Raw genomic sequence first — 27,250 nt, forward strand, 5'->3', positions numbered from 1 at the left:
TATCCTTYTCCTGCCAGAGGTGGAAATGACTCTCCAATTATGTTTTGTGTTTTTATAAAGTATGTGCGTGTACATATTTCCTCTGTGCTTTTCCAGGGCTTGCCTGTGAGTGTAAAGGCAGTCTCACCAGGGAGTGGATTCTGCTGAATCTTTTCTGCTGTGTTAGTTTTCCTCCAGATCAGTCTGTGGCCATGCTGCATGTGTATTGTGATTGCTCTAACTGAGCAGTAATGCTGCACAAGAGAGGCAGGTCATGCTAACCAGTGTGAGACCGTATCAGGGACTCACATTGTCTGTCCCATGGTCTGTGAAGCCATGACAGGGCAGCAGCCCTGCTATTTACCTCCATATTTATAACCCTTTAGCAACTCATATCACTGTTGCTAGTATTGACTAGCAAAGGGGAAATAAATACCTGTGCAGTGAGAAGGGCTGTTGGCTCATTAGTACGAGCTGTTGGACTGCACGTACTTCCTTCTGGCCAGAAGTTGTGTTGTGTTTGTGTACAGGGGGAGGAGAGAGTCTGTGTTTGTGTCTAAGTGCTATTCTGGGGTGGTTCTGATGGGTGGAGACTGTTTTCTTGGGCCATTTGAAGACAAACAGAACAAATGGTTGTGAATTTTGGTGGACTATTAAATTATTTTATTAAGGAATCAAAACARATAGTTCTTCCTCCTTCTCCCATGAAACATTGTTTGTCACATCAGCAGTGGCCTAAGCACTAACTATCAAGAAAAATATGAATAGCTGAAAATCTTTCACTACTATATGCTTCCAGAAATTTCAWATTCTTGTTTTCTTTTACTCTGTGTGTTTTCCAGTTAGTAAATTCAGACCTCTTCTTATAATATGTTACRGGTTGAAACCAGTTCTTATTTTGATAATTGCAATTTTGTTTTGTTTTGGGGTGTTTTTTTAAATTTAAACTGACTTTGTTAAACTCTGATAAAGTATGAGGAATCCTAATCTCTAGACTCACATTAAATTGAGTAGGAAATGAAAAATAATTGGTGGGCATTAAAATARTAAATCCTTAAAATCTTGTTTGCTGTACATATTTATTTATTTTTAAAAGCATTTTAGGGGATGATGGTTTATAAACTTTAATGTCACTAAAGATTTTCCAGCTGTTTTGGCACAGATATATGAGAGGCCACAGCTGCTTGTTACTTGCTCTGGTGTTGCTGCCTGTATGCTGTGGTAGGCAGGTGCTCCTCTTGCTTTGCACTACTGTACAGTGAATTGGGCTCGGAAATTGTGYGGCTTGACCTGAATGAAGCGCAAACCCAAACGTTCTGTCAACTTTTGTAYGGCAGTAAAAGTTTAGGTTAATGAGCAGATTTTTAAACTATGAATTACAGTTTCTCCAAATATATGATAAAATAAATCTTATGATTTGCTGATTTCATAATGAACAGGTGCATAACATCACTTTATGAACTTACRAGTCTTTCACAGAATCRCACAATAAGCTCACTTGGAAGGGACCCACAAGGATCATTGTATCCAACTCTTAGCTCTGCACAGGACATCCCCAAGAGTCACACCATGTCCCTGACAGCGTTGTATTAACACTTCTCGAACTCTGTCAGGCTTGGTGCTGTGAAGCCTTGTTTTATCRTAATAATTTATTTCTAGAGATGGAAATGGTTAATGTTAAGGAATAGTGTCTTGGGTTGATGTTGTACCAATCCTGTATTCCTATATTCCGTCATCTTGTATGCCAAAAAGGTGCCTGTCCCTTTAAATCCAATCYRGAAGAAGGGGCAGGGGTGGTGCAGGGGCTGCCRSGCAGCTGTTGGSTTTTGGAGCTCAGCTCATTGGCTTTTGAGCTCAGCTTGCTGCAGGAGGTCCTTGCTCGCTGAGTGCAGCAGAGTTACATTGTTGCCGTTTGCCCAAGCTCAGGTTTGTTAGCTTGGGCAAACAGCTCTCCTTGGACCACCACCCTTTGTCCGACTCATGTGRTTTTGCTTCTGGAGCAATTCAGCGGCCAGCGGAGACAAGCCGCGCAGCTCCGTTCATGCCAGACTCCAGAAGAAGCCAAGCTGGCAACAGAAAAACRCACTGAGCACTCTCTTTCATCCAGAGTGAGGAAAAGGACTATAATCAGGTTTTTTTTTTYCCCTCTGTTGCCAAAGCAGCCATGTGGGATTTTCCTTAGTTTCTTTTTCCCGGGGACAGGAGCTGCCATCTTTTTTCTCCGTACCACTCGCCAAGCAGTTTGTGGGGGCAGGGGGCGGCGTGCGTTCCTGGACTTTTAAATGTCTAACAGTTACTTTTTATCTGTGTCCTGTGGGCACTGTGTGTTGTTAATAAACTACTTTTTTTTTTTTCTCTTCACTTTTGCCCAAACATCTATTTCATATTGGTGGGAAAAAAGAATCAAATTTTTCACTTCAGAGSAAACATTTACTCTGTAACATTTTTCTCTGAAAACATTGTCTCAAACCAAGACAGATAGGAAGAACAAATGATTCTTGGTGTCATGGCATGGTTTGTTTTTCATAGAATGCTAATCTGATTTAACCTTTCCAAGCTATAGGACACCATTGCTATTGTGGATAAAAGCCATAGTTCCCTGCAGACTAATGAAAGCTATATTTCTCGGTAATTCAATTCCCAGATAAGGTTTCAGGCTCACATTATTTCTGCTYGTGCCAACTTACTGGTTCATTTGATTGAAAATAATTACGTTTCTCACAAGAAAGACCTGTCCAGCTGATGTTTTTCCCATKGCATAGGATAGTCACAGGTGTGAAGGACCTGTGCAGTTAATAATGAGGGAATGTTCTTTAGCAGTTGATACAAATACTAGTAACTCATTGAGAAGCTGAAAAGTTAAACTGTGGATTTCAGAATAGCTTAACCTTGACTTTTACAAAAAAAGCCACCATCTAAACATATGGTCAAAAAACTATGAATTACATTCATAGAAGAAAGTAGTACAGAACTAAATTTCTGTACTAAATTCAAGCTGAATGTTGTTGTGATGGAAAGGGACTCTGGGAAAAATATTAGTTATTCTTTTATAYGGATACTGCATATTTTGGAAGGGATTTGTGTGGTTTTTAATAGACTTGTTTGTGCTAGAGATTTCTAAATAATTATGATGCTTTTAGATATTAATCACAATTAAGATCCACAGTTTAAGATTTTGAAAATCTGAAAATTACATATGTGGTTTTCAAAACAGTGCCTGCTTGTTTAGATGCATGTTTCAAATGAATTTCAACAGAAATATCTATAATCTCCAGAAATGGAAAATCTGTATTTTTAGTCTTAACAATATACAGATTTCTTTAGCAACCACAGATCGATTTCAGTTACATGAATTTTTTATGCATTTCCRAATGTAATAAAAATAGATTATTTAGAAAAGCAAAAGATTGCTCATTTGCCTTGTGTCTTAAAATATTTAAAGCAAGGAGCAGAAATACAGCTTGGATTTAATACAGACAAAGGAAGTGTTCAAGCCTCTTACTGCAAATGGATTTAATAGTTTAAAATCTTCCAAACTAATGTATGTAGTATGCAATCCTACTTACAAGATTTGTTTCTATGCCTTCTGTGTGCTGTTAATTTCTGATATTTCTTCACTGCTATTTTGTTTTATGTTGAGCAGCCAATAATCTATTGGGTGTTCTTCGTTGTACATTCTTGTTGCATATGTGTTGTCCCAGCCTATGACTGTAAATAAATAATATGCTGAAATATTTGGTAGCATAAGGATATTTACAGTACAGGAGAACAGAGAAATACCAAATGTCTATACAAAATATATACCTGCAGTATGTTTTCTTTGATAACAGCAGTTGTGTTTCTAAATGTTGCTATTCTAAATGTAATGTACTTTTTGTCTTCAAAAGTAATAGCTTTCATCATCACTAAGAAATAGYTGGAGATTTATAGGTGGGCAAATCAGCATTTCAGAACCTGACTGAAGTTTGTGTTAACTGGAATTGTGTGTTTTGTCCCCCTAGGAGGAACAGGCTGCTAAACTGAAAGCTGAGAAGATTAGGGTTGCGTTAGAGAAGATTAAAGAAGCACAAGTGAAAAAGGTGCGTTAGTTATATCGGTTTATCAGATTGTCATGTTATTCTTTTTTCAACTGGAAAATGCAGGTGAAAAAAGAATAAAACTTCTCATTTGTGTCCATCACCCTTAAGTTACTCTTTATAAAATAGGAACACTGTAGTGTTCTAATCTTTAGTGGTAATGTGCTTTCCCATCTAGAATGGACTGGAAAGTCCTAGGATATAGAATAACATGTTTTTCTTAAGGAATAGCTTGTTTTGCAGCTGGTGCTCATTGAGAAGATTTTACCCTTCCTCCCAGAACTGAAATAAAGGTCCATCCTCTTGAGATTGTTTTTGTGTATTCTGCAGTCRCATGTTTAAAACTGGTGCGTGTTTTCTTCACAAGCCTTTTCCCATTATGCATGGCTGGATTTGCCAGTGATAAATAGAAGACAATTATTCCACACTAAAGACAGAGTCTATCAAGTGGATAGTCTACTGACCTTACTTGATGTACTCCCAAAGAATATTAAAGTATCCTTAAAATTTAGCATTTTTATTTTATGAACCGGAGCTTTTCAGTAGCTTTTAATGCATTWTGCATTAACTGTAGTTCAAAACTGAAAAACTGTCCTGACTGGAAGATGGGAATTAACAAGCCAACCAATRTATTACAACTAGTAGATTTTACATTTTCCAGCTGAACAAGATGCAAAAATGGAAATATAATGATTGGCAAAAAGAATCTGTTGTTTTAAGTCTTTTGATTGGCCTAAATGAATGGCTGGATTTTTTTTTTCTGGATAGTGATCTCTTTGAAAGCCTATGAAAAGCCATTCTGTTTTAAAAGCCTTTTTTTTTCACACTACTGCTTCATATTCCCCAGAAAAGTAAGATTAAGATTTAGTATTGCTATACTGTTTACATGTTGACATTTTTAGAAAATACCATAGGAAGCAGGAARAAAGGTTARATTGCACATCTGAAAAATTCTGATTCTTTGTTAAATTGTCTGAAAGATGCTTTATTACTCAGAACAGGACACTTTGGCAGGAATTATTTTTGTCCTTAACACACAACTAAATGACATTCTCATTGTGCTGGAAAGACCTTTATATTTACTTTCTTATGCTGAAGGAGAACATCTTGTTCAGTGTCCATGATACAAATATCKACAAATATCATTTATGACTTTACACATTTCGAGGGAGTGTTTTGATTGAATTTTATGCTACTGTAARAAAATCTTAGAAGAATAAACAAGATCTTTAAAACCTTATTTTTATTTGAAATGTGGTCAATTGATCTTCCTTTTTGTTTTTTTCATTTTCTGTTTAATAGTTGGTGATCAGAGTCCATATGTCTGATGACAGCTCAAAAACAATGATGGTGGATGAGAGGCAAACAGTGAGACAAGTACTAGACAATCTGATGGACAAATCACATTGTGGCTACAGTTTAGACTGGTCATTGGTGGAAACCATCTCTGAATTGCAAATGGGTAAGTAATAACTATAAGCATTTCTAATTCTTATTCATTGATACAGCAGTAGTCTGTATCCCCAGAATGATTTAAATACTTCATAATGTTCATTAATGTAGTAAATKCTAATTGATGTAACAAAGCTCATGATTGACCTGGTTTCAGAATGATCTGGAAGTGGTTTCTTCTTTGACATTAATAGCATGGCTAAATGCTGGGTGTAATATAGAAATCTTACTAATGTCTGGTCACTGAGCCTCTTGGTTTTGAGGTATTATTCACAGAAGAAAGAAGTAAGGGATAAAAAGCTTACTGTGCTTCTTCCTCTTTGTAAATAGTATTTTGAACTGATCCTAATAACTCCTATTGCATAAAACGATCTACATTTTTTTCCTGTTAAATATATTAAKGGAATTAGCAATATTCCTCTATAAGCAGTTAAAGCTCCTTTGCACTGCATTGCACATACCACATTGTTCATTTAGCCAAAGGATATACTGTCTTAATGGAAAAGAGGGGGAATGGGTAAGGTGCATCTTATTTATTGACTTTGATTAAAGAAAAAACTGATCCCAAATACCTTGATTCAAATTGCAATGAAAATGAATGTTTCCTTTCTCGGTGAAACCTTTTCCATTTCAGATAGTGTAGCATCTTAGAAAACAAAAACGGTTGTTGTGAGGTGACAGAGTATTCTTTGAATCTTSTACCTATCCCATGAAAAATAATATCTTACCAGGCTCAAAACTGTAAAATTTTAATAAACTGTGTTCTTATAATGAAACTTGATATATTTTGAAAGCTATCCAGTTTCACTAATGAAGCTGCAGTGAGATGTAAACTTCTGTATCATAGTCATCTGAAGATTTTTTTGTTTTGCACTCCTAGTAGGTAATGACTTTTGCTTTATTGGAAGACATTATTGCTGTGTTGTTCATAGAGCTTGATGGAAGTAATGAGTTGTAAATCCAAAGCTTCTTAGAAAGAGCTCCTGAGACCTCAGTAATGTCTTGTCATCTGACACTCCCTGCAGATGACGTTTTGTTGCATTCACACTAAGATGTTGAGATGTCATCTGTCATTYAAGTCTTCATTAGCAATAGCTTCTAGATTGGGATGTGGTCAGTGCCATATACCCTYTGTAAGAATGTGGGAGAATTGATTTTGTGGGAAGAAAAATCATGTTTCAGTTTCAGGTGCAACTGAAAGATCAAGCAGGTCCCAAAGGATTCTGAAAAAAATTAATTTCCTGAAATGCCACTGTGTGGCCTATATGAAGAAGGAATAAATTATAAACAGTTAGATTCTACTTCAGTGTGCTTAAAAGGATGAGAAAGTTGGTCTAGTGGTTTCCCAAATCCTTCTTATTTATTTTRGAATGATGGTTTTCAGCTATTTTCTACCATTTCATTAAATTTTCCTCTTTTTCCTTATTCTGTTCTCTTTGCCTATTTTCAGTATTCCGAAGTGCTAATACTAGTGGTAACTATTTCAATAGAGAGTCAAAGCTCAGACCTTTGTCTGAGAACTAAAATTCTCAAAAGCCATTGTTGACACATCATCTATTGAGCAAGAGAAATCATAGGAAGTAGAATGTGTCAGTTTTCAGATTTCTTTACAATACCACTACTAGCCATGGGTATTCCACATTTCAGAAGCATTTTGTTTTCCCTCTAATTATTGCCCATTGCTKTTTTGATACTTTATGAATGAGATTGTCATTTGGGATGGTAGAGAAAAGTTCTGTACCAAAAAAGCTGCCCAATACATTTTTCTGTATATTGTGTAGACCAGAATACACATAAATGTGATAACCTACTTCTTTGTCCTCGTAAAATTTGAAATGTTATTATCTGAGTCTGCAGTGTTTCTTTGGGATGTAGGCCTTCTCGGATAAAAAAAAAAAAAACCACTTCATATGTTGATGGAACCATAAGCCTGAAGATATGGAGGTCAGCATTGAGTGATTGGTTGTATAAAATTAAACCAGGCATGTCTGAAAGTTGACTAAGTTCTTTTAGTTTCTTAGCACAACCTTCTCCCCCATTATAGTAGATCTTGAACCCTTTCTCTCCATATATGCCTTGTCTCCTAGATATGACTACAGATTTGTTTCTATCACAAAACGAGACAGATGTCAMTGTATTTGTTCTCTTATTATTGCTGCAGAAAGGATCTTTGAAGATCATGAAAATTTAGTGGAAAATCTCCTGAACTGGACAAGAGATAGTCAAAACAAACTAATGTTCGTGGAACGTATAGAAAAATACGCACTTTTCAAGAATCCACAGGTAAGCCTGAGATTCATGTTGAATGCCTGTTAGGCTGATTGCAGTTTCTTACTTTTTCTGTAGCATTCATCTCTGTACTTTCATTTTGGTATTTGTGTGTGTTAAAATGCCAGGCAGCTTTACACTTGGGCACTGTGTACATCCATGGTGTTGTTGGCACAAAGTCAAGTGCCTAAGACAAAACCATGAGCTGAAGCAATCTGTTTGCTAATGTGTTTGTGGGGAGTTTTAATGCACATGAAGGCAGGCAGTTTCAGGGGATTTACACCCATGCTTAGTGCTGCTCAGTTATGTAAATGTGCAAGAAAGGTGTTGACAGATACTGCTAATAGTAATGTCTCTGCACTGTGCATTCTTTTATTGCTGGCAAGAAGGGGAAGACAAAATCTAAGAGAATAGCTACTCCATGGTCAAATGGCAAGTGAAGAGAGCATGTGTCCCTTTCTRTGAAAACTGGCACCTGCCTATATTCACCTCTGTTTCCCACTCCCTGGCTAAGAAATCAAAGGCCCAGCTTCCTCTCAAATGGCCTCAAAGACCTCTCTCCTCTCAAATGGTAGCTACAGACTTGGTATCTGGCAGCAGTTCAGTACTGTAAGGGAGGCAAGGAAAAGAAATAGAAAAGCAGAAGGCAGCTCTTTGAAGAATTTGACTTGGAAAGAACTGGATGTAGTATCACTTGATCTCTGTCTTAGTTCTTACCTAATGTATTCCCTTTTGGGATTATAGATTATTTTTATATCCGTATGGCATCGTATGCTAATTTATTTGATTTAAACTGGGTATCAGTTTTGCATGCTCATACTATGGGACATCAGTTTTACTTTATTTATTTTTAAGCAGGATCTGAAAATCAGGTCTTCATGCAGGTGCTTTGCACTGAAGCACCAAAACTCTACATTCTTTTCAAAAGTCTGTAGATAAGAGGTCTACTGTCAGTACATATAGTAGGCACTGACACMGGAGTGAGGTACCAGCATAAACCAAATATGTCTTCCTGGTTTGAAATATTGAACTGGCTAAACTTTGTGAATATTTGGCATTTTTGCCATATTAGAGCTCGGGGTTAGGCAGAAGATGTTTTTCATTGTCCTGGTCTTTTCCAAATTGAATAAGAGTGCAAAACTTATTAAATAAAGTATGGTCCTTGTGCATAATCAGATTTCTTTYAAAAAGTCGATCAGTATTTTATTTAGTAGCTCTTCATGAAAAATAAATTTTTCTATTCGGCAAAACTCAGAGCAAGGTGGAAAGAAGTAAATTGTTTCTATGTGTGCTTTTTTGAACACAGAAATAATGATAGTATGTAACAGATCTCTGGGGGGTTTTAATATTTTTATTGCTGTATTTACACATTCATAGTATTCTTAGTTCTGGATGCATTGTAACCACTGTTAGATTTGTGGAAAGTGAGGACAATGTCCTTGTGAGGCTGTTAGATAAGAGTATGGACTGRTATTTCTGGTAAAGGTGATTGTAAGTTAGGTCAAAGTATTATTTAGCAGTCTGACAGTTTCAGATAGTCTGCAAAGTTTTGTTCAGTTCAGGCATTGTTCTTGCTTAATAGCTGCGKTTTTTTTTCTTACTGCTATGAAAAAATAAACAAGAAATGTCATTTGGCTTCATTTCAGAATGCCTGTAGAAATATTCACCTTGCTTTTGTTACAGAACTATCTTCTGGGGAAGAAAGAAACCTCTGAGATGGCAGACAGAAATAAAGAGGTGCTWCTAGAGGTAAGAATCTCAAACCATAAAGGACGTTGTGGTTATTTTTGAGTTTGAAGACAAACTGCAAAAGGTTGTGGTGGTTGAAATTRATGGCGGAACTGAATGTAATTCTGGAAGACCGTGATTGCAATGTGTTGTATTTGAGAAAAATGGCTATTTTAATGTTACACTGTTTCAGAAGTGATCAGTTAAAAGAAAATTTCTGTATTTAGTTTAATATCTGAAATATTATACCTAGTTATAATCARATTGAGGTTGCCTGTAGCTATGGCTAAAACCATTCATTTCAAGTTGAAATTTGCAGAACTGTCACCTGTTTTTTTGACCTGTGGTGGTAGAGATTTTTTTACTAGTGCTTCCCAAATTTTTATTTCTGCAGAATTCTAGATCGTGGGTTTAGTGAGCRGTGTAAGTTAATATTTTAAATTTTGATGGCAAGCAAAGTAGTTACATTTTTTTTCAATTTCATTTTCATATTAAAAAACCAAATACTGAATTTTAAGACAYGTGTAACAGAAAATGAATTATTATCAAACACATTAAGCAGTTTACAGAACTAAGGGCATAAAAGTGTGGAGCAAATAAAGCAAACAGTAAATACAGCCTCCATAAGCTGAAAACTAAATATTTTTGTGACATGGTTGAAGTACCGTAGGTTCCACTCGATTTCCAGAATAATGAYTGTGATTTGTATAGTTACACAAAAGTAGATAGTTGGGGTATTTCATTTTGGATTAAACTTACTACTGTTTAATTTACAAGTAGCATATGCATKTTATTAGTATATTATTAATATGGATTTTATTAGGTGTTTATATGTATACTGTGGATCAAAAAATTGTTGGAAGCCACAATATCCAGCAAGTTGTATTTCATCTTAATTCTTTCTGCCTTCTAGGATTATTCATAAGTCTCTGTGCTGTATATTAATGTGGAGTGTATTTAAAGCATTTGGGTTTTCTCCATTAATTCTTTATATATAGAAGCCTWGCAGAAGTTGTAGTGTTGTGGGCAGTTAGGGGCCCTCAAGTAATTGCACAGTTAGCTTTTGTGAGCTTATGTAAGGTGACCTCATTACCTTAAAGCCCATAAAGCCATTGGGGGATTTATTTCTGAGAAGCAGTGTTTAAAAATTCTTTACAATAGCTGCTAATGATCTTTTTGTCATGGTTGCACTGAGCAAATGCTCAGATGCCCTATCGTGTTTGTCTGAATTACTTTATTGCTTCTATGATTGATCTGCAGTTCATACCATTGTGTGAAAAAAGAGCCATCTCTGCTACAAGTGCATTCCTTAGATAAAGAATTTCAGTCATTCAAAACAAACCACTGCAAGCTCTCTGTTCTGACTGCTTCCCAAACCACTGTGTTTATTGGCAGGAATGCTTCTGTGGAAGTTCTGTAACTGTGCCAGAGATTGAGGGCATTTTGTGGCTGAAAGAGGATGGTAAGAAATCTTGGAAGAAGCGTTACTTCCTTCTTCGGGCGTCTGGAATCTACTATGTCCCTAAAGGCAAGGCGAAGGTATGCTACCTAAAGCAATTGCTCTTAGTTGTTTATTGCAGGCAAACAGTACACACAAGAGTTGGCTTTAAGGTTTAACTTAGCTGTGCCTTTCCAAGCACTACATCCTTAATTAAAAGCCTGGCTTTATCATGGAAAGATTGCGTGAATTATTGTGGCAGCGTTTGATGTGAAGGGTGTAACCTCAGTTTAAAAATACAAGACAGAGGTCTGCTTCTTGAGTAATTTTAGGGTTAGGTGTTCAGAAATACTTGAGGAAAAGTTTTTGGTGGAACTAAGAAGTTGTCTTTGCTCAAGCAGAATTCAGGACCAAAYTGTACTGCAAATGTTGATCATGAAGTATCAGACTAACTCCACAATCGCTCTGCATAATTTCATTGTGTAGTTACTTGATACAAATGGGATCCTTTTTGGACCAATTAGTGCTGCATTTTTTGAAACTGATAAATATAATTCCATTTCTTCAGGGTCAGTTGCTACTATTCACTAGATACTATTCTGTATCAATAACGTGAAATAAGTAGAAAGCCACTACAAATACATTAGAGCTTCAAGGCTGAACTACTGTGAGTTGAAGTYGTCCATGAATCCATCAGTCTTGACAGCATTTACTGATTCCCAGMGCAGGAAGCCCATCTCCCACACAGCTGGGAACGAAAAGGAAATCTCTATCAACACAATACAACAGCTGCCTTTAGAGCTGAATACGTATCAGATGAACTTTCCACAATCTTTTGCTTTATTAAAACAATCTGTATGCAAACAGCCTGTTGAAATTCTTTGCCTTACACTCACTGCCAAACATCTTTAGAATTCTACTCACAGTCACATTGGAATTTGGACACCTTGATTATTATCAAGGTGAAATGTAACCAATGACTGTTAACTTCCAGGTCAATCAGTCATACTTACTTTCTCATGATACTGCTCTGAATAACCATTAGTAGCCCAGTGTAAAATGTTGKCAAAAAGCAAAATGCAAACAAAACACAAACACCAGACTGAATGGGAAAAAGGATYTCCTAGTTAAAAACAAAAGTGTGATGCAAGAATTTATGCATAGCTGTATCTCCTTCTTGTGGTGGTAGTTTTCAAATCAGATTGAAACAAATATTTGACCTTAACTTGACCTTGTATTGGTATTGGATCTTAGCATTTGACTGATTTTGTCAGTGAGCATGGACTTTTGTAAAGATACTTTGTAAATGACTGTTTTTGTATTTACTAGGTGTCACGGGATCTTGTGTGCTTTCTACAGCTAGACCACGTCAGTGTTTACTATGGACAGGACTATCGGAACAAATACAAAGCACCCACAGACTACTGTTTAGTGCTAAAGGTAACASTGCAGTGGCTGGGTATATCCTGAATGCACTCTTACTTGTTCTGAACCATCAGTTGCTTTTTGTTTCMTTTTCCTCTAATTCTTGTATCTGATGTGATCAGTTAGTGAACAGTGCTTGCCTGTTCTCTGTCCTGGTCATGACTTCGTASACATTTTCATATTGCCCTGAATAGTTTTATTTTCAGACTGATGAGTGCCAGTCTATTTACTAGTTCATCATACCCTTAAACATACATTAAACTCTTCCATTAACTCTAAACCTTACAACTGTTTAGGTTCAATGAGATAATACCCCTTGAAATGCTAGTTGCAGSGAGTTGTCATCTACTCAGTGTAGGTCCAGAATAATGCAGAAATTGATGTTAAAGATTCAAGTTTACCCTTTATTGCCCAACCTGAGGGGATGGAAATGTTGTAAAGGAGGCACCTTCAGAGTATTAAGGACAGGTAGAAAGAACAAGGAGMCAGAAATTTTATAAAACCCATGACCTGATCTTAAACTGATCTAATAAGATGAGTGCATTAAGTTATTTTAGTTGCATCAACATATCTCCTMGTTTCTCTTGACTCCCACACAAGTGTTGAAAATGGTGTCAGCTCCTGTAAGACAGCTGGGTACCAAGCTATTTTAAAACAGGTTTTCACACTGTGTGCACAACAAGTAAAGTGTCTTCATGGATTTGAAATGGTTCCAGTAACAAATTTGTTTATAGTTGCACTTTTCCTCTCCCTGATCTGTAGCTCATGTGGTGTTGTATATTGTCAGTACATTAGACACTTCTATGTGCCTGTAATGTGCAGCTGCATGTCTATTGCCTGAAAAAGGATTTCATTTTCCAATGGATGGGGCAACATGTCTTTGAGCCCACTGAAGAGACACTGAATATTAAATATAGAGCATGAGATTAGTGGAGAAAGTACACAGTTGAAACTGGAATTATTTTCCATGTTCTTGTAGGTCATTGAATGCAATCAAACATATCAGTGTTTGTAGGTACTTATAAATTCCTTCACGTAAATTGATTTCTTCTGCTTACATGTCATTTTTGTCTATGTCATTTGGACAGTAAATTAATARTAAATTACTTTTTTCAGACTTTTTGACTACACAGAGTAAGTAGATTCTTTTAAAAAAATTATTGTCATTCTGAACATAAAATTTGATGGTAGCATTCATGAAGACACGAAAATGTGTTGAAATCATCCCTTTAAGTAAATTAATGGGGTAGATTTAGTTGGGTAGCTTACMCCAAGTGAAGCTATGTTTTCTGTGTGGAACTGATGAATTACCAAATTATTATATTAAGCAGGATTCAGTTCTACCTTCTTCAATTTTTATAATGTTACATTGATGTTTTAAATTAGTGCAAATATATAGAAACAACAGGTTTTTTTAATAAAAATAGAGTTTTCTACCACAAAGACTCACTAAACTGGAAGTGTCTCCTTTGGGATGGGTGAATGGCAAATATAAACCAAAGGCCCAATTCTCTACTGAAGTCCAGACTGGATTTGTCTTTGTGTTGCCTTTCTTCATTTATATCAAAACTTAGTGTGCTCAAGCCAGGTGCTGTGCTCTTGTTAAATGTAAYATTTGTGTGCTAGTGTATAATGTTAATTCCTTGGTCCTAAATGTTAGATTCCTGAGAGGTTCTTTTACCTCTAAATAACCAAATTTTTTAACAAATCCAGGAAGAAGCTGGCTTGTTAGCAAAGTAATTGTGCTTTATAGACTATTCCTTGTTATGCAACATGTATGTGAAGGAGGGTAGTAGTGAAAAGTGAAAACAACTATCTACAGCAATAAGGAAATTTGTTACATATATTCTGTTTATGGAGGTAAACATATTCATTTTTARAAATTGTGTCGGAAGGCACAGGATAAAATATTCTGAAAAAGCTTYAGACTTCTTTGATATGTTTCAGTCAGTTGTCTAAAACTTAAATACTTACAATCATCTATCAAAATTCTGTTGTGTCACTGAACCATAAGCTAACRGAGGAAATCATAAAAACTGGAGAATTCAGAGTTGCCCCAACAACCAAGAGACCTGTAACTTCTACATGGATGGGAAACAACTGAATAATCCACCCAGAATGATTTGCAGGGTCTGATTTTTGAAAAACTTGAATTTATTTYGTGACTGCTGATTTGATAAATACAGTGTCTTTTTTATACAATCATGTGGGAACAGAAGTATTCTTAGATGATAGCCCTATGTTGGTAGGGTGGGAACCTTGAAGACTCTACTGGCTGGAAATCGAATTATGCTTAACGCTGKGTCATTTGGGGAGTGCCTCTCTTAAGCCTGCAAAGCCAGAAAAGACCAGTGTGTTTGTTTTCCTCCAGTTTGGTGGTTTTTAATGTGAGACAGAGGCAAAATATCAGTTGTCTCTGTCAAATGGTGAGTAGGTCCACAGGTACAGAAGACTGTTGGTAGGTAGAAAGTACYACAGCCCTAGAATAATGAAAGACTTCCCCTTTCTTAGTGTTTTGAACCTGAAATCAGTGCATGCTGGAGACACTGCCAGTCTGTGTGTAAAGCAATCCCCATTGAAATTCACCTCCTGAAATACTCTGGAACATTTTTAAGTGGGCTTAAATACAGACTACTGTGGAAGAGCTTCCAGCATTAGGTTTATCTGTCTAGACCTCAACAACTAAATGGCTTTCCTTGCATTCCTAGCTATTGAAACAGTGATGAGAATGTAAAATTTTTTGCAGCATCCTCAGATCCAGAAGAAATCCCAGTATATCAAGTATCTTTGCTGTGATGATGTAAGAACTCTGCACCAGTGGATCAATGGCATCCGCATTGCTAAGGTAACCTCCAGGCAGTCTCACACTGATCTCATGGGTAGTTGTCATCACCTGCTTAAAACCATTTACAGTTACTTAGCCAAATACATGGTAAATCTAACTTCCCTCTCTTTAACAATTCTGAACATGAACTGTAAAGTCTTCTTGCATTTTTCATTCCTTAGCAAAATTATTAGGCTTTGTTGTAATCATTTAGTAATTGGGCCTTTTCTTTTTGTTTCTGCTGCACCCCTGATACATGACACACTTCTGACATATAATCATGGGCAGATTTTAGCCAGCTCCTTTCAGRTTTCAAAAAATAAGGCTTATGGGAAAAGAGAGTTCAGAAAATAGAGCTGTTTTCCAAGATCCTCAGCTTGTCTTAGTTTGTTCATTGGGCCATTTCTTGCTTGACACTGTCTCTTCTAACATAAAGAAATGGTTTTTCCTTCTTTCRGCAATTCACTAATACAATAAATATTGCCTTAAATCCTTAACATAGAGCCTGTTGTTGCTTTAGGGGGGCTGGTGGGAKGAAAGATGCAACAGAGAAGCCAGAGGTGGAGGTCTGAAAAGGTGCCCAGGCTATATACAGTTGTTGAATTTGTTTGTCATTTTGCTTAGTATGGGAAGCAACTCTATATGAACTATCAGGAAGCACTGAAGAGAACAGAGTCAGCATATGACTGGACTTCCTTGTCTAGCTCCAGTATCAAGTCAGGCTCCAGCTCATCTAGTTTGCCAGGTAACAATGTGATCTATCTCATAATACAAAGATTCAATTACTTCTTTTATCATCTGCTGTCTGGACCCCTCAAGAGAGACTATTGCAGGAAATGGACTGTTTCTCCAAAGTCTTTTATGCTATGTTTAGTCTAAAGCATAGGCTTTATGTATAATAAAGATTTTATTCATATATGCACACACACACACACACACACATATATATATATACACACACAGAGATAAAAACCTGTTTTGCTATATTACTTGCATGGTGTATGTATTTGAAATATGTTTTGCTATTTTACTTGTGTGGTATATGTATTTGAAACATGCAGTACTTTTTTGCTCACCTCCAAAAGAAGTGTTCTTCTGATACTGAGAAGAGGAAACCTAATTTTGAATTTCTAATGCCTCTATGTCCACCTGTTTGAAAAATCAAATTTATGTTGTAWTGTTAGATAGAACATATGTGTGTATGTGTTTTGTTGAGTGAAATATTTGAAATTGGAAAATGAGAAATAGCTCCTGCCTAAAGACAAAGATTCAACAATCTCTAGAGAAAGCTTTGAAAATACTGTTTCTGTTCCTATGTCAAACTCTGCATGCCTGCATAAATGTGCTTCTGTTTACCTCTCAGCAGAACTGGGGTACATAGTTTCTTGTTGCACATAGTTTAAAACTTGATAAAAAGTTTATAGAGTGTGACTTCATGGTTCAGAGTTGACTGATGTTTTGGTGGGTTATTCTGAACCCTCAGGGGCTAGATTCTTTATTGAAAATTGTGCTATCATGTGAAGGTGTTTTGTCTACCATAGATACGGGTCAGGAAGTAATGATCCTGAACYGGAGAGGTTCAGAAAGTAGCCTGTAAGAATGAGCTAAGCAAATTCAGCCTAACTGGGAAGGTAGCTCATTGTTTCCATGGTATGGTGTAGCAGTAAACTCTTGGTTATTGACAATCTTTCCATCCAAGCTAGCTGTTTTTTTGATAAAGTGTCAGTTGTTGTAGGGAGCTGAGCCACAGCCCACCAGCCATGCGTGGTCTGCCTAAGTTGTATTCCAGCCTATGCCTACATGCTATTTTTCCCAGGGCAGTTTGGAATTACACAGAAAGGTGTAATAATTACACACAGGTGCCAGGCTGAATAAATTGGTCTGGCAGTGCCTGCTGCAGTCTTTTTAAGACACCCTGTGGACCCAGAGCATCATCTGTGTTGGCTACTTGCCAGATGCACATCATTCTTTCTGTTGAAGATTGGATCGTTGCCTGCCCTCAGCCTATGCCCAGTATCTAAGGCTGTGCTGGTGGGAGCAGGCTGCATGCACCGTGTGCACCCCCATGAAATGGGGCTTTTCCCAAAGTGCAGGAGCTGTGGCATGGTTCAGAACTCATACACCTGCAGTGTGCTTTTATTTTGAAATATATCTGACATGCTCTCATCCTTGTGCAGCTTCAGGTTGGTTAATGCCAGGCATCTGTTGCACTGTTTTATTTTCCAGATGGTAATGCCCTGGATGTGAGCTAGTTTATGCAGTCATTATGGCGAGCAGTGTCCTCTGGTGGGATAACATATTTAAAAAGTTACATAGAATTGCATTATAAAGCACAYTGACATGACTCTTACATTCAGAAACATATGCTAACTGTTCTTCACTTTTTTTCTGAACAGAATCCCAATCAAATCATTCTAATCAGTCTGACAGTGGAGTTTCTGACACCCAGCCAGCTGGACATGTCTGTTCCCAAAGTATTGTCAGCTCCATGTTCTCTGAGGCCTGGAAACGAGGCACTCAACTGGAGGAATCCAGCAAGGTAACAAGAAGACTTTAGTTTGAGAGAAAACACCAACAAAATGTATGAGACAGGGTGTTGCACCTCTTCCTCCTCTCTCTTGAGTGGCATTTCTTCTCTTTTTCAGTCTTACATTGTTGATTTACACTGATATATAATTGGTTTTTTAGTGTTCACTTTTTAAGGTAATTCAGCCCTGCAACTTCCTGGTTTCTTTTGTTTGTTTTTTTGTTTTTTTTTTTAAATTTGTGTGCATAGAAGCCCTTTGTTCTTGGAAGGCGTTATACAGCCTCTCTCACAGAGTCCTATTAACTAATGTTGAATGAAGACAAAATAAAAAGATAAGCTGTTAACAAGTTGAATGACATTCTTTCACTAAGATCTCTCTCCAGTTAAGTAGCCACATCTTTTCATTGTAAAGGTGTGAGTAACAGGGGCCTGAAAGCAGGTACATATATTTTGAAGTACTTCAGTAGTTTTTACTCAGAAGTTTTCTGTTAGGTGGAAATGGAAACAGTAACCACAGATATGGTCRAAACAAAAGTGCTCACATTGTCAGCAGTTGTGGATTTAGGCAGATGAGGTATCTCCTGTTGCTGGTAGAGAGTTATAAAAGATTTTAACAGATTGAGGCTGGGGCTAATTAGGTCTGTTGTGGTTTAGTTAATTTTCTGTTCTTCCTGTGGTAGTTAASTGATGTAGTTCCTGGGGAAGATTTCCAAGCACAGCAGAAATTCCACTGAAGCTGATTTGTTGTCGGATTTGAAGGAATCTGCAGGTCCCTGAAGAGCCTTGATGTCATTAACTGTAGCAACTACATGTGGAAGTGCACTATGAGAAGCTGTTGTTACTTGTGTCATTTCCAAATCTTCCCCAGACACCAGGTTCAAGCTAGAGAAGCAAGCTTTTTTAAACTATGGGTCAATACACCTGGCAYTAGTGCTTCAGATAAATAACTAAAAGGAACACATCATCTTTTCAAATAAGAAAGCATATGACAATGTGAAAGCTGACGTAGCGGCATCCTTTGGGATTCATAACTTTTCTGCAGTGCCTGCTAGCTTGGWAATTGATTCTAATAGTAATGTAGTACTCAGTCCAGGAATGTAGCTTGCTAAATTGTGCTCCAAGTTTTTCTATTGCATGAGTGCAACATGCGGTGCATGTCCACCAGCAGACGGCTTCTGTGTGGGTATAGAAGGCATCATTTCTGCAGAAGTAGGATAGCTGCCAGAGATGGGGCATTTGCTACCAGGTGTCCAACAGAGGTGAAAGAGTACTTCTGTGAGAAAGATAATGTTACTGTTTCCTCACGTTTTGGGTTCAGTGTAAAAATCCTGCTGCTACATACACTCTCTGTGAGATTTCAAGCAAAAGTTAGAAGTTCACTACCTTGGGGTTATAGTTTTTCTTTATCAAGTCCTCAGTGCTGCTGGCAATTGCTCATCTAAATAAACCCCAATGCTACCTGATTAAAGCCATGTTAGAAATAAAATATTCAGAATGCTTCCTGTTGAGGCCACCCATGTATCAAGATTTCATCAATTTGAATTCCTTTCTGCAAATCCAAGAAAARGTGTATTTCTTCACCTCATGCATAGCACAGGTAAATGGATTGCCCTAAAACTTCCAAAGAATCCTAATGAAATGAACCATGTAAACTTATAGAAGCCATGTTAAAAAATTCTGAGTGAATTAGTAACAAACTTACTTTCAGTGAAACTACTGTGTAAGTCTGGCCTAGGGAACTTCAATAACTAGGAAATCAGACTGGCATTGGAAAATGTTAAACTGTGTGGCAAAAAATGCAACAGCAGTGTTGAAAAATAGTAATTTACATGAGAAGGTGTTTACAGTGATACTGAGATGTGCTGGTTTAGGCAATTAGTCTYCTGTTATCTCAGAGGAGTTCTTTGGTGACAAAGCTGGCTTAAGAAGTTGATGTGGGCAGGATGCTGCCAAGATGCAGAAGTTTCTAGCGTGTCCCTTGCCCTCGTGCAACAGCTCACTCCTACCTTGTCAGCCTTGGCTCATCCCCCTTGGCAAGCAGGGCAGAACAGAACATGCTGTGGCTCGGCAGGTAGATGACATTGACACTGGTTCTCCAGCCAGGGTGTTGTACTAGTGGCCCAACAAATTAATAATGGGTGAGTTCTGCCCACTTTGCCCTCATTTACCAGTTGCCAGTAACTTGACAACAATTTCTTGAGGCTGAAAACCTGCTGAGATTTCTAGAGGTCTGTCTCACTTGACCTAAGTTTGCTAACCCGTCCTAAAGCATGGGAAAAGAGATGGCAAACAGTTCAGTTGYAAGTTTGTTTTTAGAATTCCAGATAGTCATGATGGTGCATGTTACAAATAGGAATTGCTACTATGCAATAAGTAATTTGTCAAGATACACAGAAGGACATAGTTCTAAGGACAAAAAAAAAAAAGACAGTGACCTCTCTCAAGGGTCTGTAAACAAAGTATCACTGAATATGTTTCTGGATTTTGAAATTTAATTTGATTCTGTGGCGATGAGAGGGGCTCTCCCTCTTGAGATGCACAATAGTATTTTCTCTGTCCCTGAGTGTTTAATTTGTTCACTGTAAAAATTACTATCTTCAATGGGTATGAGGAAAACACCCCCCTCTTTCAAATRTATCTAAAATTAGGAAAAACTCTTYTCCTGTTSTTTGCCAAAAAAATACTTTTATTCATCTTTTCACATTGTTCCCAGTTGGGCAGTGAAGATCTCATTATGTCTTGTTTTGCTTTGTTAGATTTTGAACGCATTCTTTCAAATGGGATGCTACTACAAATAACCAAATTTGTGCTGTGTCTGTGTTAAGGGACAAATTCAAAATTCTCCAAGGTCTTGCCGTTCAGGGATAGCTATTCTGTTATGCCTTCATCTCCCTCTGTCTGTTTTATGCTGCCTTTATTTTTCCTGTTGCCTTTTGCTGTCTCAGGTGTCAAAAGTGAAGCTCAGCACAACTAAAGGCAGCACACCCCTGGTGCTTTATACAGGGCACAATTAAGGTCAGGTGGCTCTAATTGAAAACTCATTAACCTGGGTGATTGGGAGAATGGTAATTTACAGACTAACACCTGCAAGAGATCAAGATTTCTCTGTTTTTTAATGTTTTAGTGGATTTAGTTCCAGACCCATTAATACTCTTTCCTTACAGACCTAATGCAACAAATAGAGGCACAACAATTTTTTTTGGTTGTAAAGTTACTGCTTCTGACTCTAATCCTTTTTGTAGACTTCTGCACATACAGACACTGTGCACCTGTGTTTAGAACAAAGCAATATGCAAACATGCTCTTCCCATGCAAACGAGCATAATTGGGCTAACTTACTGCTAAGTATCTACTAATAAGGTATAGGTATCCAGTGTGGTCAGTTGCCACGGTGGTGGCATGTTTCTGTGCTGTGCACTGTGRAATTCACTACTTGGCTTATAGCCAAAACACTTCGTAATAGGAGGATGTTTATAAATTKGAGTAATGCAATCATCATTTCAATTTTTAAGAGTCATGTAGGCTTACAGTTTTTGAGAAACAACTTAACTTAAGCAAAACACGATAAGTTGACTAAAATATGCCTGCTGCTTTCCCATTGATCCTTCCCTTAGTCAGTTTTTMCCTGTTTTTCCTTATTTTTTCTGCTTAACATAATAGTTGCATGTGTAATTTTTCTTTGCCAAGTTTACTTCGTTTTATGGATGTCTAAACATTTCCTTCTGGAGAAATTTCCTAGGAAAATTCGGTTTCTTCCTCTTTTTCCTTACTTTTTCCTTGTCAGTCTTGGATAGCACAGCATGTGGAGGAGAAGTATCTCAGYACTCTTCCTGTGCAGAGCGAGCTCTCAATGTGTTATAAAGCAGTTCAGGATTTCTGCGTTTTGTAACACTTGAGCAGTGTAAGGCCTGAACTAACAGATATAAGGATTTTACATGCTTTGGGAGGCCGTGTGTGGTTTGATTCCAGTCATAGTGAGCTGAGATGTCCACAGAGTCTCTTGCACTGCCTGCTTGTCCTCTGTCATGGCCTGTGGTCCTCTGGGGGATCTCTGGTCTGCTTGCCCAAGGATGCCAGTGATTCTCGCTGGGTCCCACTGCCTGCCCCACAGAAGTAACGATGCCGGCGTATTTTCCCCCTGACAGCCTTACTTGGAGCCGACCTGGCTCCACTGAATTTTGCCGGCTCTCCTCCCAGCCTGCCCCATCCCCTTGCATGGTCCAGGCTTGTCAGTGTATGGAATAGTCTCTTGTTCTGGTGTTTTGATAATACTTCTTGCATGCTGTAGTCTCTGACTTAATTTTTAATGTCGGGAACATTTAGACCTTGACTTTCTAATTTCTTTGTCTCCTTTCCTCTCTCCCTCCTTCCCTCTCTCTTCTTTTTCTCCCTATCCACTTTCACTAAAAATCCCTTCCCCATAGGCCCGAGTGGAGCCTGCAGGTCGGCCCTTCGTGTCCGCCGCAGCTCCCGTGTCTCCGCAGACGAAAGCGGTGACCCCGCACACGGCATCGCAGCCCTCCCCGCCGCTGCCACCGCCGCCTCCGCCGCCCCCTCCGCCCCCGCCGCCACCYCCTCCGCCGCCCCCGCCCTTGCCCAGCCAGGCCGCCCCGTCTGCGGGCTCGCCCGCCACCATGTTCGTCAAGTACAGCACCATCACCCGGCTGCAGAACGCGGCCCAGCACGGCGGCCCTTTCTCCAAAGCTCCTTCTGCACAGCAGGCCCCGCCGCCACCCCCGCCCTCAACAAAGCCTCAGATCCTGGTGCCCCCCAACTGGGTCATGCCGCCTCCCCCGCCCCCACCGCCACCCCCCACGCCGGGGTCGGCCATGGCACAGCTGAAGCCGGCACCTTGCGCCCCCTCTGTGCCACAGTTCACGCCACCACTGCCACCTCCCAAGATACATCAGGTTCWACCAAATATAAGCCAGGCCACTGTTGCCTCCTCATTGCCACCGCCACCTCCTCCTGTGCCCGCCCCTCCACCACCCCAGGCACCTCCGAAGCCTGTCACGGCATCTCTGCCCCCTCAGCCTAGTGGGAAGGCAGCCTCACCMGGGGTCACACATGTCACTCCCCCTGTGACTGCTCCCTTGCCCCCTGCAATAAAGAAACAACCGAGTGTCACTTCTCCCCAGGTGCCTCTGCCCCCAGCYCCTCCTGGCCCCACTCCCCCTGCAACGTTCCCAAAGCAGCAGAGTTTCTCAGTAAAGCCTCCTCCATCCCCTCAGTCCCCAGTGCCATCAGTGGTGAAGCAGATAGTCAGCCAGTTCCCACCTCCTCCCACGCCACCTGCCACTGAGCCCCAGCCTCTGAAACCACTTCCACTGAGTGTGGCTCCACAGTCGCCTCCAGCAGTGAAGGCAAAGTCCAAATGGCAGCCTGCTGCTGCTCCCTCACCAGATTTTCCCCCTCCTCCACCGGAGAGCAGTTTAGTGTTTCCTCCTCCACCTCCTTCCCCAGCTTCCTCTGCAGGTTCTCCCCCTCCTGACAAATCAGGATCTCCAGTCAAAAAGGCCAGCAAGACATCAAGCCCTGGAGGGAAGAAACCGCCTCCAACACCTCAGCGCAACTCCAGCATCAAGTCCACGAGCTCTACTGAGTACCATGAGTCCAAGAGGCCTTCAGTGGATCGCCTTGTCAGCAAATTTGCACACTCACCAGAGCCGTCAGGATCTCCTTCCAAGGAGTCATCACCTCCTCCAGCCCCTCCAAAGCCAGGAAAGCTCAATCTTTCTGGTGTGAGCCTGCCCATTGTTCTTCCACAAGGTGGGATCCCAGCCAAGGCTTCTGCTCCAAGTGTGTCTGGAAAGGAACCTGTGGTTGAATTCCCTTCACCACCATCCGATTCAGACTTCCCACCACCACCACCTGAAATAGATCTTCCTCCCCCGCCAGTAGAAATTCCATCTGTGTTTTCAGGCAGCACCTCCCCAAAAGTTGCTGTTGTAAATCCCCAGCCTCAGGCATGGTCAAAACCATCTGTGAAAAAAGCCCCGCCACCCACACGGCCCAAGCGGAACGACAGCACCCGACTGACACAGGCAGAGGTCGCAGAGCCCCCAGGGTCAGGTACCCCGCAAGTGCCCATGTCACCCAAATCCAGCCTTAGCGTTCAGCCGGGATTCCTGGCAGACCTCAACCGGACGCTGCAGCGGAAATCCATCACACGGCACAGCTCCCTCTCCTCCACACGGCTGTCCAGAACGGAGCCCACGGCCACCATGGACGATATGGCCCTGCCTCCACCCCCACCAGAGCTGCTGGCTGACCAGCAGAAGAACAGCAGCTTTGGGGGCAGTCATATATCTGGCTATGCAACGTTACGGAGGGGACCACCCCCTGCGCCCCCCAAAAGGGATCAGAACACCAAGCTGTCACGGGACTGGTAGTCGGTCCCCAGGGGCCAGTGCTGTCCGTGACTCATGGGCTGCTCTGTGATTGGCCAGCCTGTGACCTTGTGCACTTGGAGAGAATGTGGGGATGTGGATGACAGCCCCATCAAAAGAGGTGATCTCGAACTGCAGCTAAGGCTAAATGTAAAGACGTTCCCCTTTCATGGCTAGATTAAAGAAGTTGGGGGCTTAGGGATGTTCATATTTTATTGGGAAAAGTGGGTAGAGAGGTGTTGGCTTCATTCTTTCCACTTCTTTTACCCTTCTTATGGATTGGACCAAACCCCCATTTTCTTACTTTTTCTGCRTTTAGGGGAGGGGGAGTGAGATAATTTTTTGTAGTGTCTGTCCATGTGAGACATGTTTGTGCATGTATTATAAGTGTAGGCATATAATATATTGTGATATATTTCGTCGCAATTATAGAAGATAACCAGAATGTTTTTGTAAAACCGTATTTATTGTTTCAGTCAGTATATTATCTGGAATCGGACTCTTAACTGGTCAAATCTTACCATAAAGATGAAGATGTAGGGGGCACTTTAAAAAAAGGAAAATAAAAAACCCAAACCCACAAACTTCTCAGCAGTTTGTGGTGGGTAAATTATGCAGAGCTGAGGTGTTTGGCTGGTAATTGTACATTGTCCGTTAATTGAAAAGTGCAGATGCAACATACCAAAACATTCTGGTCGTAATACTACTGAAAATGAATATGTTCAGAGGAAAGAAATAGATTTTATATATAGTGGGCTGGAGTGAAATATATTTATACTATAAAGAGCCTCCCCCTCCTTTCAAATAGTTTTAAAATGTACACTGATACAAATTATTTCAAACTTACTTGTCCATGCAGTTAAGTAGGATATATATATRTTATTCCAAACCATTATGCCTTCTAACTGATAATAGGCTCAATCATTTGTTTCTATGGCTCAAGAGGAATATATTTCTGTTAACCTCTTCTGAAAGCTGCCAGGACTCCTGCTATTGAAAATTCTGTCAATCATCAWAGCTGACCCACACTGATCCATGAGCTGTCCGTGTAATTCTTACCCTGAATGAACAGGTAGGTTTCTGTAGAAAGCATTACGTGCTCACACAGGCATGCACAGTGTCCAGTCTCACCTGGTCTGTGCCTGGTAAGATGTAGTGTCTTTACTAAAACGATCTTCTGKAAATGTATAAAGAAAGTATTGTTTGTAATTGATTACAAATTGTCAGGAAACTTTCCTTCTCAAAAGACAGAAGGGAGTCAYGATTTCAGGACAAGCAGAGTAGGAATTCTCTCTTTTCTTTGACCCGACAGAGACTGTGACCAGTGCATTAACCTATTTATTACAAAGTTGCACTTCTAGCAGTCAAGGAAGAAGACTGAAAAKAAAATGACCTTAAGAGGCAATAACATTTGCTAGGAATTTCATCTAAGGGCCCATATGAGTAGAAAATAGACTATTGATTTGCTTGGATTTTTGTTAGTCACCAATTTACATTCACCAGATCAAGTATTGACAGTCCTTTTTCTTCAATAGCTACTTCAGTAGCTTGATGGTACAGTCAAGCACRTACTCAGACCTTGTGATAAGGTAGTGCAAGTGGTTTTATGTATCACTGCACATCCATTACAGGRTGGTGGTACACGGCCTTTGTAAAACAGTGTAAATAACTCAGACTATACCTACTCCATCCTCAGCTGTTACAGCTTCCCTTGCCACCATGGGGATACTGTCAGTAGGCTCATAGGGCAAATAATTTCACCGTTTGCTTACTTTTTTCTCCAAAAGCAAACCTGAAATGTTTTCCTTTCCCCAAAGAATGAAACAAAGACAGCAGCTTGACCTGGCAATATCCTCACATGTATAAAATCAATATAAACTAATCTCTCGTTAGAGTAATTCAGGATGATATATTTAAGAAATAATGTGACATTATCTCCCATTCCTTTTTTTTTACAGTTTTTTAAAAAAATCCAAATATTAAAAGTCTTTGTGAATATTTTATGAATAGGAGAAAAAGTTTTGCTAATTTGAGGCAGAAAATGACACATCTATAACTATATAGTTTTAAATAGGTGCATAATGAAAAGAAAAATTAAAGGTGCTGTCTCTGCTGACCTGTTTCATATGATTTTTTTAAAATCTGTTTCAGCACCTCTGGAAATTGTTTTAATATTTCAGACTAGATTTTTTGAGCAATAAGAGTATATACCATTGTGTGCATTTTTAAAGCACTGCTAYGGAAAGGCACTTTTTTGTATCTTTCAAATTGTTCACTAAGTTCCGTTTCTACTATTTTTGTGCTTACAAAGTGTCCTTAAAAGCATTTGCATTGTTGATTTTAAGCATGCTCAGTGTAGCTGGCAACTAACTTCACAGGAGGGTTTTTTAGCTATACTGCAGTTCATGGGTGCTGTAATTTTCAGCGTTGGTCCTSTTGCTGCTTTGTAGTGTATGCAGCTCCTGGGGCTCAGAAATACCACTGGGCAAAAGGTGCTCRCTACAGTCCTAACTCCTTGGCCCTTGGCGATAACGGGTAGTGGGCACATCCTCCTGCTCCCTGGCAAGGTGCATCTGAGCTGATGTAGCATGGCTCCCACCTGAGAGCAGTCAGGGAATTCTGCTTGCTCTCTTCAGCTGCAATGAAGGCACTGGCACCTGCCCCAAGACAGCCTCACTGGTGTGTGTCAGTTCCAGTCCTTTTACTTTAGTTCASTGCAGGTACCTCTGGACTTTGGACTTGGCACATCAGTGTTTTGAGTGCAATTTCTTCAGAGGCATTTGAGCTTTGTTCTCATTTTCCTGTGCCCACTTTCATTTCCCCAGTATCTCTCCCTAGGCAATGAATCCATGCTTATTACTGTGGGCTGCCAACAGCTTGCTGGGAGACAACCATGTGACTCTTTGCAGCAAAAGAAACGCATGTAAGCAAAGGTGGCACCCAGTATTCCTTCTAATTACAGAAGTGATCCAGTGAGTAGTTGCAGTGTGCTTTCTCACACTGTTGAGCATGGAAATTTGGCTACAGTATGGTTCAGACAACCTGATTGCCTTTTCAGGTTATGAGATACACTGGAAACGCAAGTTACAGGGGGAGATATTTACTGGTTTCGTGACAGTAAACATTTATACTTTATTTGCAAGT

General features: G+C 39.5%; 1 protein-coding gene across 2 annotated transcripts in view; it reads left to right on the forward strand.

Annotated features, from left to right (window-relative positions):
- Positions 1–27,005, forward strand: part of RAPH1 (Ras association (RalGDS/AF-6) and pleckstrin homology domains 1) — an 86,374-nt gene extending 59,369 nt beyond the window's left edge. For both annotated transcript variants that reach the window (XM_057372863.1, XM_057372864.1), the window contains 10 exons: positions 3,981–4,058; positions 5,358–5,517; positions 7,669–7,790; positions 9,459–9,524; positions 10,899–11,042; positions 12,271–12,381; positions 15,113–15,211; positions 15,815–15,935; positions 17,587–17,729; positions 22,142–27,005. In XM_057372863.1, the coding sequence (XP_057228846.1) occupies positions 3,981–4,058; positions 5,358–5,517; positions 7,669–7,790; positions 9,459–9,524; positions 10,899–11,042; positions 12,271–12,381; positions 15,113–15,211; positions 15,815–15,935; positions 17,587–17,729; positions 22,142–24,109 (3,012 nt within the window). In that variant the 3' untranslated portion in view covers positions 24,110–27,005. The remainder of the gene's footprint in view (positions 1–3,980; positions 4,059–5,357; positions 5,518–7,668; positions 7,791–9,458; positions 9,525–10,898; positions 11,043–12,270; positions 12,382–15,112; positions 15,212–15,814; positions 15,936–17,586; positions 17,730–22,141) is intronic.
- The last annotated feature ends 245 nt before the right edge of the window (positions 27,006–27,250 follow it).

This window comes from Malurus melanocephalus, unplaced genomic scaffold (assembly GCF_030028575.1).
Source record: "Malurus melanocephalus ecotype Western Australia unplaced genomic scaffold, MMel_1.1 scaffold_180, whole genome shotgun sequence".
NCBI lineage: Eukaryota > Metazoa > Chordata > Aves > Passeriformes > Maluridae > Malurus > Malurus melanocephalus.